General features: G+C 57.1%; 1 protein-coding gene across 2 annotated transcripts in view; it reads left to right on the top strand.

The window, feature by feature from the left end:
• Nucleotides 1-12,277, top strand: part of HTT (huntingtin) — a 164,828-nt gene extending 152,551 nt beyond the window's left edge. For both annotated transcript variants that reach the window (XM_073012553.1, XM_073012554.1), the window contains 7 exons: nt 1,456-1,646; nt 3,574-3,688; nt 3,855-4,068; nt 4,469-4,574; nt 6,706-6,868; nt 7,080-7,240; nt 8,179-12,277. In XM_073012553.1, the coding sequence (XP_072868654.1) occupies nt 1,456-1,646; nt 3,574-3,688; nt 3,855-4,068; nt 4,469-4,574; nt 6,706-6,868; nt 7,080-7,240; nt 8,179-8,392 (1,164 nt within the window). In that variant the 3' untranslated portion in view covers nt 8,393-12,277. The remainder of the gene's footprint in view (nt 1-1,455; nt 1,647-3,573; nt 3,689-3,854; nt 4,069-4,468; nt 4,575-6,705; nt 6,869-7,079; nt 7,241-8,178) is intronic.
• Nucleotides 12,278-12,683: the final 406 nt, after the last annotated feature.

Genomic DNA, 12,683 nt, shown 5'->3' with positions numbered 1-12,683 from the left:
TTGTAATGTGGTTTTGTGCTCAGGCCCAGAGCTCCTTAGGCAAGTGTTGTGCCATCAGTAATCAAATGAGAAATAATCATTTTGAAAAGCAGATCCTAAGGCAGGATGGTCATGGGCACTAATTCCCAGCTCTGTGCATCTTTCTTAAAGATGGTGATCCTCTGTGAAGGTTTTCAGCATGTCATGCTTGGTACCAACGTATCCAGAGCATGTCGTTTTGAGGTATTTGCCTCCTGTTGTGAAATCCGTGCCACCTGAGAGCAGGTCCTGATGTGGGACTTTCAGAGGTGGGACCAGGGGCCGTGGGAGTGCAGTCCTTAGGGAGGTGTCGCGTGGCGTTGTGTGTATGAGGGGATAGCACAGGGTGAGGTGGGGGCCCAAGAAGGAAGTGATCCACAAAGAACAGCCTCTTTCGGTTCTCATTCCTGGGATGGGTGGGAGCGGCTTCTGTGTCTTCCGGTCATTTCCCCTGCGGAGAAGCTCCTGCCATCGCCGAGAACCTCATCTTGTTCCACAACAAGAAGGGGCTGCCTGGCCATCCAGCACTCCATGGGAATTCTGTGTCCCCATAGTCTTGGGCTGAAGGAGGGCGACATTCCTTGGTGACTTCTGCAGGGGTCTCCTCACTGTTAAAGAGCAGATTGAAAGTGAAGAATGTGGGCTAAGTGTTTAGGTCGATATTTAACCCCATTAGGTTTTGGATACTAAGTGAAATTGAGGCCATTTTGGTTGAAGGTTGGCATAAACTACTATCAGGGATCCCCAAGACTACCCCCAGGCTTTTCTAGAAGGACTCTCAGCTAAGATGTAATACAGTAAAAGCACACAAAACACAATCAGCAAACCAAATCAGCAAGGGCAGAGGCCCATGGGGCGGTGTCCCGAGGAAACCAGGCCCAAGCTTCCAGAATCCTCTCCCAGTGGGGTCGTGCAGGACGCACTGAGCTCCCCCAGAGTGAGCCGTGACAGCGTGTGCAGTGTCGTCACCAGGCTCAAGCTTCCAGAATCCTCTCCCAGTGGGGTCGTGCAGGACTCACTGAGCTCCCCCAGAGTGAGCCGTGACAATGTGTGCAGTGTCGTCACCAGGGAAGCCCACTAGAGACTTGGTGCCAGGGTTTTGACTGTGGGCTGGGCACGTGGGCACCTTCTGCCTGCTTCGTGCCCATACTCTGGACTCCCAGAGGGAAGGCAGATTCTCAGCACAAACACTTGCCCACACAAGCAGCTGAGCACAGGGAGCCTCTCCTCAGTGAGGACGGTGGGCACCGTCCCGACACCAGCCAGGGGCCAGCCTTGCACACAGACCTCTCAGGATGGTCTCGGGCCTGCTGTGTGGTCTTTTCTGCACACAAGCATGAGGGCAGCGCACCGCCCCCGCCCCTCCTTGGCTGTGGGGAGGAGCCACTGGGGCGTGAGCTCTGGTGGCATCAGCAGCTTTTGTCTGTGTGTGTCTAGGACAAGGTCGTGGCGGAGCCTGTCAGCCGCCTGCTGGAGAGCACGCTCAGGAGCAGCCACCTGCCCAGCAGGGTCGGAGCCCTGCATGGCATCCTCTATGTGCTGGAGTGCGACCTGCTGGACGACACTGCCAAGCAGCTTATCCCAGTCATCAGCGACTATCTCCTCTCCAACCTGAAAGGGATCGCCCAGTGAGTGGGAGCCTGGCTGGGGCTAGGACGGGGGTCTCGGAGTGAGTGGTGAAGGAAGCAGCATCACCCTCTCCAAGTGCCCAGGTCCCTGGCCAGATGGCAGCCAGGTGTCAGTGGGAACCCAGGTGGGCGCCATGGCTGAGGTCGGTGAGACGCAAGGGCACAGGTGCGTCCTAGAGGCTTCCTCGGGCACCCCCAGTGAGCTGGAGCTCCTGCCTCTGCTGCTGTCTCATGTGGCGCTGAGCACATTTCCCCATGTGCCCGTTCCTGACTCTGCTCGTGAGGCCAGCAGTTCTCATTCTCTGCTCCCAGAACCCTCTTCTCATTACCCAGACCAGCCTCCTCTCTGCACCTTCCCCGCCCTGGCCCAGCACCTCCGTCTTGTTTCCACTGTGATTCTGACCTCACTTTATCTTAAAGCTGCTGGGCGGCAGGTTCTGCACAGATGTGTCCTTGACAAAGCATGGCTGGTGCCACAACCCCTTAATGAGCAAGCCAAGCTCTTCACAACGATGTCTTGGAAGCGCGGAGGGCTCTGTGACACCCTGGTCTCACCTCCACTCTCCCGAAGTCGCAGAGGCTTTAGCAGAGATGAGCCCAGCCTCTCTGAGTCACAGGCTTTAGAGCTGTCTGCAGACGGAGGGTAGAATTTCATCAGCCACCCACATGGGGGAGTTGAGGGCAAGAATTTGGAGCAAAGATGGGAAGGGGGCTGGGAAGAATGGCCAGTGATCCCCTTTGACAAGTGGGCAGGAGATGGGGGCCGGGTCAAAGTTGAGTGGAAGACTTGGAGGGAGATGGGAAGATCTCTGTAGGCACAGTTCAGACAGGAGGGAGGTGTGAGCCAGGGCACGGGCCAGTGGCTGTCTGGCAGGATTTGGGACATGCTGGAGCAGGGACAGCGGCTCATCAGGGGCCGTTGCCCTCATTCAGGCCAGAGTGGCACAAGCCTGTGGGGAGGCCCTTCTCGTCTGTCATCCTTGCTGGGCAGTGGGTGCTGTGCTAGCAGGACACAGGACAGGCGGACAGCTGGCAACTGTCTTTGCATCCCTGGAGCCTGGCATAGGGCAAGTCACACAGGGGGCATAGGCCTGCAAATCAGGCACATGTGTTGGTGCAGCGAGGTGATTTTGGGGGGCAGCCCCACAGCAGGTCCCAGGCACAGGCCGAAGCCCTGGCTGTGCTGGCATGTTGGGCTGTCTGTGGCTCTTGCTGTGGGCATGGAGGACTCAGGGAAGGAGAGTTGAGGTGGCCCAGGAGTTGCGTTTGGGATGCAGAGAGCTTGTGGCATCCAGGTAGAAATGGTGCGTGGGGCTGGCCTCAGTGTCATGGGCACGGGCTGTGTCACATGCCTCCGAGGTGGAGGTCGGACCACGTGGTGATGGATGTAAGCATCACTGGGCACGTTTCTGTGGGTGGAGGGGGCATCGTATTGGCTCCTCTGTTCACAGTGGCCACTCATTCAGTCCCTGGCTACCGGGTCCTCATTGTGCCATGGGGAAGGCAGGTGCTGTTGGGGGATCACACAAGGCAGCACGTCATGGTGGAATGTGCCACGAAGAAAAAGCACAGGGTACTCAGGAAATAGAGGGGACTGGCCTGGGGTGTGGGAATCCAGGGCCTCTTTGAGGGACAGAGAGAGGAAGTCTGTGGTGGCCAGTGTGGAGGTGGCCACAGGGGAGGCTGGGCCACGCCGAGAGGGCAGGGCATGGAGGAGGTAGACGGGCTCAGCTACCCAGGGAGGGGTTGAGCAGAGGCTGAAGGGTCAGGCCAGGTTATAGGGGCCTGGGGAGCCACACAGGGTAGGTGCTCCCGGGAGCCAGCCTGGCCCGCAGCTCTTCACTCCCGCGTGGGGCCAGGCATGCTGTGAAGCCCTCTCTACGTTGGATGGGGGCGGCTGAGCCTGGCTGATGTCTCCCGTTTTCAGCTGCGTGAACATTCACAGCCAGCAGCACGTACTGGTCATGTGTGCCACTGCGTTTTACCTGATTGAGAACTATCCTCTGGACGTAGGGCCAGAATTTTCAGCATCAATAATACAGGTGAGTGGGCCCTGGCTGTCTTCCTCTGCACACGGGGAGTGGGCTTCCCTTCTCTTTGCCTTGCGGGATCATACCAGTGGGCCAGTTTTGACTTGGTGGGGAGGAGGCATGAGCACCTGAGACCATGCAGCGATTCTTTGACACAGAAACCTTTCTCCCTGTGCAGATGTGTGGGGTGATGCTGTCCGGAAGTGAGGAGTCCACCCCCTCTATCATTTACCACTGTGCCCTCAGAGGCCTGGAGCGCCTCTTGCTCTCTGAGCAGCTCTCCCGCCTGGATGCAGAATCCCTGGTCAAGCTGAGTGTGGACAGAGTGAACGTGCACAGCCCGCACCGGGCCATGGCGGCTCTGGGCTTGATGCTCACCTGCATGTACACAGGTGAGCATGTACATCGTGCCCGCAAGGCCAGCCCAAGTCCTGTCCAAGGGAGACAGGAGCATGCTCACTCAAAGAACCTAGACTAGGTGTCCTCTGATTTGACGCTTTTGGTGTTGCCCCAAGCTGGCCCCATCACCTCGCAAGAGAGGCTCTGGAGCCCCCAGGGCTGGAGTCAGGGTTGACCACCCCTCTGGTCACTCCTCTGGTCAGGGTTGACCACCCCTCTGGTCACTCATCCCATGTGGCTGAGCTGTGCTGGGTCCTGGGCTAGCGAGGGGCTCACATCACCTGCTGTCAGATCTTCTCCAGGGATTCACTGGACTCCTGTGTACAAAGCACTATCTACAGAGCCTGTTGGGTTGTATAGATGTAACCTTCGTACTGAACACTTTTATTATAGGAAAGGAGAAAGTCAGTCCGGGTAGAACTTCAGACCCTAATCCTGCAGCCCCAGACAGCGAGTCGGTGATTGTGGCTATGGAGCGGGTGTCTGTTCTTTTTGATAGGTAAGAAACGAAGCCCCACCCGTCAGCCGTTAGCTTCCCTAGAACTTTGGCCTGAAGCTGAGTGTTTGTGTGTGTTGGCTGATCCCCTGGCGCTGTTGCTGGAGTCCCACCAGTGATTCCCGACCACAGCCTGACCGTGGGCTGCCTTGGCTCAGGGTTCCACTGGCGAGCTGGTGGTCCTTGGACCCCAGCGCTCAGGTTTAGTGTTGACCAGTTCCAAGGTTGTCCCAGCACCTGCCCATCTCTCCTGAGGGCTGAGGCACCGCACCTGGCCGTGTGGAGTGTGGCAGGGGGCAGGAATGACCAGTCTCTGGGAGGGTGTGGCAGAAGCCTGCACAGTGATGAGGAGTTGGCTCAGCCTGGCTGCCTGTTGTGAGAGGGGAGCCCACGGGGGTCTGTGGGAGGGGGTCCGTGGTGCCTGTGAGCAGGGTGAGGGGCAGCAGCAGGATGAAGGTGAAACCCACACATGCATCTTTGAGACCCGTGTGGTCAGTGGCTTCTCCTTCCTACCCCTCCACCCCACTGCTGTGCGTGAATTTGTGTTGAGAATTGGCTTCGCTCACCTGCTCTGGAAGTGGGTTAGGAGCTTCGTAGGGCTTTTTCTCAAGGACAAGGCTCCCTGATTTGCTCTCCGGCCTCAGTCCTGGCGACATGGCGGATCTGGGGTGTTGTTGTACTGCCTTGCCTGTGCTCTCCAATCAGGGTGTCCAGTGGGGAGCCATTTGGCTTTTCTCAAGAGCATACTCAGGTGTACTTTGCTCTACTCTTTGACCAGATGAGGTGTTCTGAACAGCTGAGCCTGTGCTCGTCTGTTTCAATGTTTTTGTTTTTGTTTTTTTTGAGATGGAGTTTTGCCCTTGTCACCCAGGCTGGAGTGCAATGGCACGATCTCGGCTCACTGCAACCTCCACCTCCTGGGTTCAAGCGATTCTCCTGCCTCAGCCTCCCGAGTAGCTGGGATTACAGGCATGTGCCACCACGCCCAGCTAATTTTTGTGTTTTTAGTAGAGACAGTGCTTCACTGTGTTGGCCGAACTGGTCTCGAACTCCTGAACTCAAGTGATCCACCCTCCTCGGCCTCCCAAAGTGCTGGGATTGCAGGCGTGAGCCACCGTGCCTGGCCCCCATGTCGATTTTAAAATGCACCTCTGCATCATTCTTCAGTTCCCACATGCTCACTGAGCACCTCCACAGCTGGCAGACGGACACAGGGAGGCGCCACGACCAGTCCTGGCCTTCAAGGAGCTTGTGGTCTAGTGGACCCAGTGCTAGGTGGCGAGTGCTCCAGAGAGCGTGGTGCACGCCTTCCGCTCTACCGCCCTCCAGACGCCGCAGGGAGGCACCTTGGAGCTGACCACAGATCTCCCTCCGTGGAGCACTGTCTTCAGCGCAGCCACCACACCACTGCTGGGCGAGGGTCTGCGGGCGGGTAGAGCCGGGAGCACCTGTGAGAAAGTGCACTGCCGTTTCTTGGCTGCTTCCCATGCATCTCAGTTACACACAGCTGGCATGTGTGCACTGATGAGACAGGAACATGATGGTTGCTTTTCAGCACTAAAAAGGATACTGCTCAGGGGGTGTGTTTCAGGATCTGGTTAGGGAAGAAGCAGCGAGAGCACAGATGGGGCCCTGTTTGGTAACAAGAAAAAAGTCCCGGTTGACAACAGTGCCACAAAGTGTTAGAACACATAGAAATGTTTATGGAGCATTTGGATGTGGAAAGCAGCAAAAACATAATGAGAACGGGTTCTTTTGTTAGGATTTTAAAAAATCTCTTTTATAACGTCCTTCCGGCTGCACCATTTCTGCATATTCTTTTATGTAGCTTTCAGACTCTTCTTAGGATTTCTGTTCCCTGCAGGGTGTGGGAGCCCAGACAGAGCCTATGCCTAGCAGCCCGTCTTCACGAGCTGGACAGAGGAAGAGCTGGGGTTTTGCCTTTTTAGCCTCAAATTTCATACTCCAGTTGCTTAGGCTCTGACTTTCCCCACTTGGAAAATCCCTCACGGCCAAGGGTACCTCCCAGCCCTGATTTCACATCAGCATTTTCCCCAGAGCCAAGGCCCTCCGCGGGCAGGTGGGGCAGCTGTGGGAGCTGGTGCCAGGCTCTGACCTGTGTCCCTCCTCCCAGGATCAGGAAAGGCTTTCCTTGTGAAGCCAGAGTGGTGGCGAGGATCCTGCCCCAGTTTCTAGACGACTTCTTCCCACCCCAGGACATCATGAACAAAGTCATCGGAGAGTTTCTGTCCAACCAGCAGCCATACCCCCAGTTCATGGCCACCGTGGTGTATAAGGTGAGGTTGCATGTGGGATGGGGATGGAGTGGGGAAGCCTGGAGGTGGAATTGCCCCTGACCTCCCAGCAGATTCGCCAGAAGAACCCAGCTCCTCCCCTTTAAATAAAGCAGCAATGCCTCTGGCCCCCACCCCACCCCCACCACTCGGGCACAGCAGGTGCTTCCCGCCCCCCAGCCCTGACACTCAGGCGCCCGCTTGCTCCTGGCAGGTGTTTCAGACTCTGCACAGCACCGGGCAGTCATCCATGGTCCGGGACTGGGTCATGCTGTCCCTCTCCAACTTCACACAGAGGACCCCAGTCGCCATGGCCACATGGAGCCTCTCCTGCTTCTTCGTCAGCGCGTCCACCAGCCCATGGGTTGCGGCGATGTATCCTCTCTGGGTCCCTGGTGCTGGCCCCGTTTCCCTCGTCGACACCGAGGCTCACGTTTCATGATAAAGTTTTGAAAGCTAACCTTTGCAAAAACCCCACAGACGCCAAGGTGACAGGCCCTCAGCCCCAGGGAGGTACAATGCTGACAGGGATACAGAAAGGAGCACATCCAGACATTTGCTGACCAGGGCCTCTCAGAGGGGCCCGTGTATGGCAGAAGGGTTGAAGCTGCTAAGGGGCCCTTCTGTGGAGGGCCTGGGTGAGGGGAGCGAGGGTGGGCGGCGGTCTCTGCAGACCTCCCGCCCACTCGCGGGCTCTGTGTGGCTGGGCTTCTCCTGACACTGCTTCTCATTAGCTTTGGTCATTGTGCCTCGATCACCCTCTCGGGGAAAGGCTTAAGTAAAGATCCAGTTCCCACCCCCAGATGCTGGCTGCCAGGAGTTTTCCTTTCCACAGCCCTCCCCCAAGACAGACCACAAGAGCCTCCAAGCAGCACGGTTGTCCTGGTGCTGACAGCACAGCCTCGCCCAGTGTGCCTGGCATGGCTCTGCCCGCACTGTACTGGAGCAGGGCTTGTGGGGGCCAGCAGGACAGCAGGAGCATCAGCCATCAGCGCTGCACAGGAGCCAGGCCAGGTGAGTGCTGCCGAGTGGGTGCCTGCCTGCAGGCCTCCTGCTTCCTTGGCCAGCTCTGCCCAGCTCACTTCTGCCCTGCTGGCCTTCCAGCAGGGTGTCCAGCCAGCCAAGGGTTGCAGGAATGAAGGTGGAGGCGCTGCTGCAGCTGGAGCCATCCAGGTAACCCTTCCGGGGCTCTACTGGCTCTCCAGGCTCCCTGGGCCCCTTCGTAGGCTGTTTCAGGAGAGGAGCTCCCAGGTGAGGACAGGGGGGCAGCATTCCCCTCATTTGCCGGCCTTTTTCCTTAACTCCTGGACCAGCCTCCCACATGTCATCAGCAGGATGGGAAAGCTGGAGCAGGTGGACGTCAACCTTTTCTGCCTGGTTGCCACAGACTTTTACAGACACCAGATAGAGGAGGAGCTCGACCGCAGGGCCTTCCAGTCTGTGTTTGAGGTGGTTGCAGCTCCAGGAAGCCCATATCACCGGCTGCTGACCTGTTTACGAAATGTCCACAAGGTCACCACCTGCTGAGCGCCATGGTGGGAGAGACTGTGAGGCGGCAGCTGGGGCTGGAGCCTCCAGAAATCTGCGCCCTGTGCCCTGCCTCCACCGAGCCAGCTTGGTCCCTGTGGGCTTCCGCACATGCCGCGGGCGGCCAGGCAACGTGCGTGTCTCTGCCATATGGCAGAAGTGCTCTTTGTGGTACAGTGGCCAGGCAAGGAGTATCTGCAGTCCCGGTGGGGCTGAGCCTGAGGCCTTCCAGAGAGCAGGAGCAGCTGTGCTGCACGCCATGTGGGTGACCAGGTCCTTTCTCCTGATACTCACCTGTTGGGTGTTGCCAGGCTGCAGCTGCTCTTGCATCTGGGCCGGAAGTCCTCCCTCCTGCAGGCTGGCTGTTGGCCCCTCTGCTGTCCTGCAGTAGAAGGTGCCGTGAGCAGGCTTTGGGAACACTGGCCTGTGTCTTCCTGGTGGGGTGTGCATGCCACGCCCTGTGTCTGTATGCACAGATGCCATGGCATGTGCTGGGCCAGTGGCTGGGGGTGCTAGACACCCAGCACCATTCTCCCTTCTCTCTTTTCTTCTCAGGATTTAAAATTTAATTATATCAGTAAAGAGATTAATTTTAATGTAACTCTTTCTATGCCCGTGTAAAGTATGTGAATTGCAAGGCCTGTGCTGCATGCGACAGTGTTCGGGGAGGTGGGCAGGGCCCCTGGCCACGCTCCCTCTCCTGTAGCCACTGGCATAGCCTTCCTGAGCACCCGCTGACATTTCCGTTGTACATGTTCCTGTTTATGCATTCACAAGGTGACTGGGATGTAGAGAGGCGTTAGTGTGCAGGTGGCCACAGCAGGACTAAGGACAGGCCCCCACTGTCCTAGGGGCGTGCTCGCCTGCAGCCCCTCCTTCTCGGGCACAGACAACTGTTGTTCTCCACCCACTTAGGGACAGCAGCCTCCCTGTCAGCTGAGAAGGCCAGCCTCCCTGGCTGTGAGCAGCCTCCGCTGTGTCCAGAGACATGGACCTCCCACTCCTGTTCCTTGCTAGCCCTGGGGTGGTGTCTGCCCAGGAGCTGGCTGGCCGGTGTTGGGATCTGCCATTCCATGGATGCATGCCCCAAAGGTGTCACTGAGCTGTGTTTTGTCTGAGCCTCTCTTGGTCAACAGCAAAGCTTGGCGTCTTGGCACTGTTAGTGACAGAGCCTGGCATCCCTTCTGCCCCCGTTCCAGCTGACATCTTGCACGGGGACCCCTTTTAGTCAGGAGAGTGCAGATCTGTGCTCATTGGAGACTGCCCCACTGCCCTGTCAGAGCCGCCACTCCTAACCCCAGGCCAGGTCCCTGGACCAGCCTCCTGTTTGCAGGCCCAGAGGAGCCAAGTCATTAAAATGGAAGTGGATTCTGGATGGCCGGCTGCTGCTGACATAGGAGCTGGATTTGGGAGCTCTGAGATGGGGCAGGAGCTCTGCTTCCTCAGCCCTTGAGGCGAGCCAGGCGAGGTTGGCGACTGTCATGTGGCTTGGTTTGGTCATTGCCCGTTGATGTTTTGGGTATTGAATATGGTAAGTGGAGGAAATGCTTTTCTGGAGTCTGTGCAGGTGCTGCCTTGAGACCCTCAAGCTTCCACCTGTCCCTCTCCTATGTGGCAGCTGAGGAGCAGCTGACATGTGGACTTGTGTGCTGCCCACATACATGAGGGGGCGCTGAAAGGGAGCCCCTGCTCAAAGGGAGCCCCTCCTCTGAGCAGCCTTTGACAGGCCTGTATGAGGCTTTTCCCACCAGCTCCCAACAGAGGCCTCCCCCAGCCAGGACCACCTCGTCCTCGTGGCAGGGCAGCAGGAGCGGTAGAAAGGGGTCTGATGTTTGAGGAGGCCCTTAAGGGAAGCTACTGAATTTTAACAAGAAAACCACCATTCTTCCGTTTTGGTTGGGGGCTCCTGTTTCTCATCCTAGCTTTTTTCTGGAAAGCCTGCTAGAAGGTTTGGGAATGAGGGGAAAGTTCTCAGAACCGTTGCTGCTCCCCACCCACCTACCCTGCAGGTTATGTCAACAGCTCGGAGACAGAAGTATGGCAGGCCAGATGTTGTTCCTGCTAGATGTTTACATTTGTAAGAAATAACACTGTGAATGTAAAACGGAGCCATTCCCCTTGGAATGCATATCGCTGGGCTCAACACAGAGTTTGTCTTCCTTTTGTTTACCACGTGAGCTAAAACAGTCCTTAGCAAGGGGCTCAGAATACCCCGCTCTGGCAGTGGGTGTCCCCCACTCCCAAAGGCCTGCCTGTGTGCTCCAGAGATGAATATGAGCTCATCAGTAAAACGACTTCACCCATGCGTAAGTCAAGCATACGTGCTCGTGCGTATGGACACACCTGCCATTTTACATACGCACATCTCAAGACAGAGACGCATGGCCTCTAAGAGCGCCCGTGTCGGTTCTTCCTGGAAGTTGACTTTCCTCCGACCTGCCAGGTAAAGTTAGCTGTGTGACAGGCGTCCAGGCGCAGGGCTGGGTCAGAGCAGGGCTCATTCATGGCTCACTAGGATCCCACCGGAGAAAACGGTCTCCGTATCAACTCTGCTGAAGGGAGGAAGACTTCGCCACGTTCCTAAAAACCTATGGCAAGCACCAATCATATTATCCGAATTCTGTTGAAAATGTGATTAATTTGGTTGTCAAGTTTTGGGGGTGGGCTGTGGGGAGACTGCTTTTGTTTTGCTGCTGGTAATATCAGGAAAGACTTTAATGAAACCAGGGTAGAATTGTTTGGCAATGCACTGAAGCGCGTTTCTTTCCCAAAACGTGCCTCCCTTCTGCTGCGGGCCCAGCTGAGTCTGTGTAGGTGACGTTTCCAGCTGCCAAGTGCTCTTTGTTACTGTCCACCCCCATTTCTGCCAGCACATGTGTCCTTTCAGGAGGAAACGTGAAGCTGAAACCCCTCCAGACACCCAGAATGTAGCATCTGAGAAGGCCCTGTGCCCTAAAGGACACCCCTCGCCCCCACCTTCATGGAGGGGTCATTCCACAGCCCTCGGAGCCGATGAACAGCTCGTCCTCTTGGAGCTGAGCTGAGCCCCCCACGGAGCTCGGGACGGATAGTAAACAGCAATAACTCGGTCTGTGGCTGCCTGGTGGGTGGAAGTTCCTCCCCGCGAGGGGCGCAGTGAGGTTGGTTCTGTGTGTCTGGGGTGGAGTCAGCCCACTCTTGCTACCTGTGAGCATCCTGCCCAGCAGACATCCTCACCCGGCTTTGTCCCTCCCCGCTTCTTCCCTCTGCGGGGAGGACCCAGGACCACAGCTGCTGGCCAGGGTAGGCTTGGAGCTGTGCTCCGGAGGGGCCACCTGTGGGAGTGAGAAGAAGGAAGATCTTGAGAGCTGCCGAGGCACCCTGGAGAGCTCAGGATGGTCCAGGCGAGAAGAGGACACTCGCTCGCCAGGCCTGGGCCTCCTGGGAAGGAGGGAGCCGCTCAGAGTGCCGCATGACAACTGAAGGCAACCTGGAAGGTTCAGGGGCCACTCTTCCCCCGTGTGCCTGTCATGCTCTGGTGCAGTCAAAGGAACGCCTTCCCCTCAGTTGTTTCCAAGAGCAGAGTCTCCCGCTGCAATCTGGGCGGTGATTGCCAGCCTTGGAGGATCGTGGCCAATGTGGACCTGCCTACGGAGGGTGGACTCTGACCCAAGTGGGGCCTCCTTGTCCAGGTCTCATTGCTTTGCGCTGTGGTCAGAGGGACTGTCAGCTGAGCCTGAGCTCCCCTGGAGCCAGCAGGGCTGTGATGGGCGAGTCCCGGAGCCCCACCCAGACCTGACTGCTTCTGAGAGCAAAGGGAAGGACTGACGAGAGATGTATATTTAATTTTTTTAACTGCTGCAAACATTGTACATCCAAATTAAAGGAAAAACATTGAAACCATCAGTTGTTGCTGTGTGAGGCTTGCTTTGCTTCGTGAGAACCTAGACCTTGCTGAGCTGGAGTCTTAGGAAACAGTCTCCTAAGTGCTTCTCCAGCAGGGGCAGAAACTGTCCCACCAGCTAACATCTGACATTACGGAGGGTCCCGCAGGCAGCTGCCAGCAAGGACAAGCCCCGTGTTTTCTGTAGCCAGGGATGAGGAAGTGGCCCCAGGGGCCTGGCTGGGTGCTGCTTCAAGGGCCTTCGCAAACCACAGTACAGGTGGTCTTCCTGCACTGCAGATGGGAGCTGTGGGAGCTGCTGGATCCTTCATGGTCAAGTGACATCATAAGCTTATATGACACACACAAGCCTCAGGACTTGGCCCATGGCACTGGAGCAGGTCATCAGGCCCAGCAGACTAGAGCTGT

The sequence above is a fragment of the Chlorocebus sabaeus genome, chromosome 27 (assembly GCF_047675955.1).
Source record: "Chlorocebus sabaeus isolate Y175 chromosome 27, mChlSab1.0.hap1, whole genome shotgun sequence".
In the NCBI taxonomy this organism is placed as follows: Eukaryota; Metazoa; Chordata; class Mammalia; order Primates; family Cercopithecidae; genus Chlorocebus; species Chlorocebus sabaeus.
Note: the sequence above shows the minus strand (reverse complement) of the source record. Positions and strands in the feature narration are given on the sequence as shown.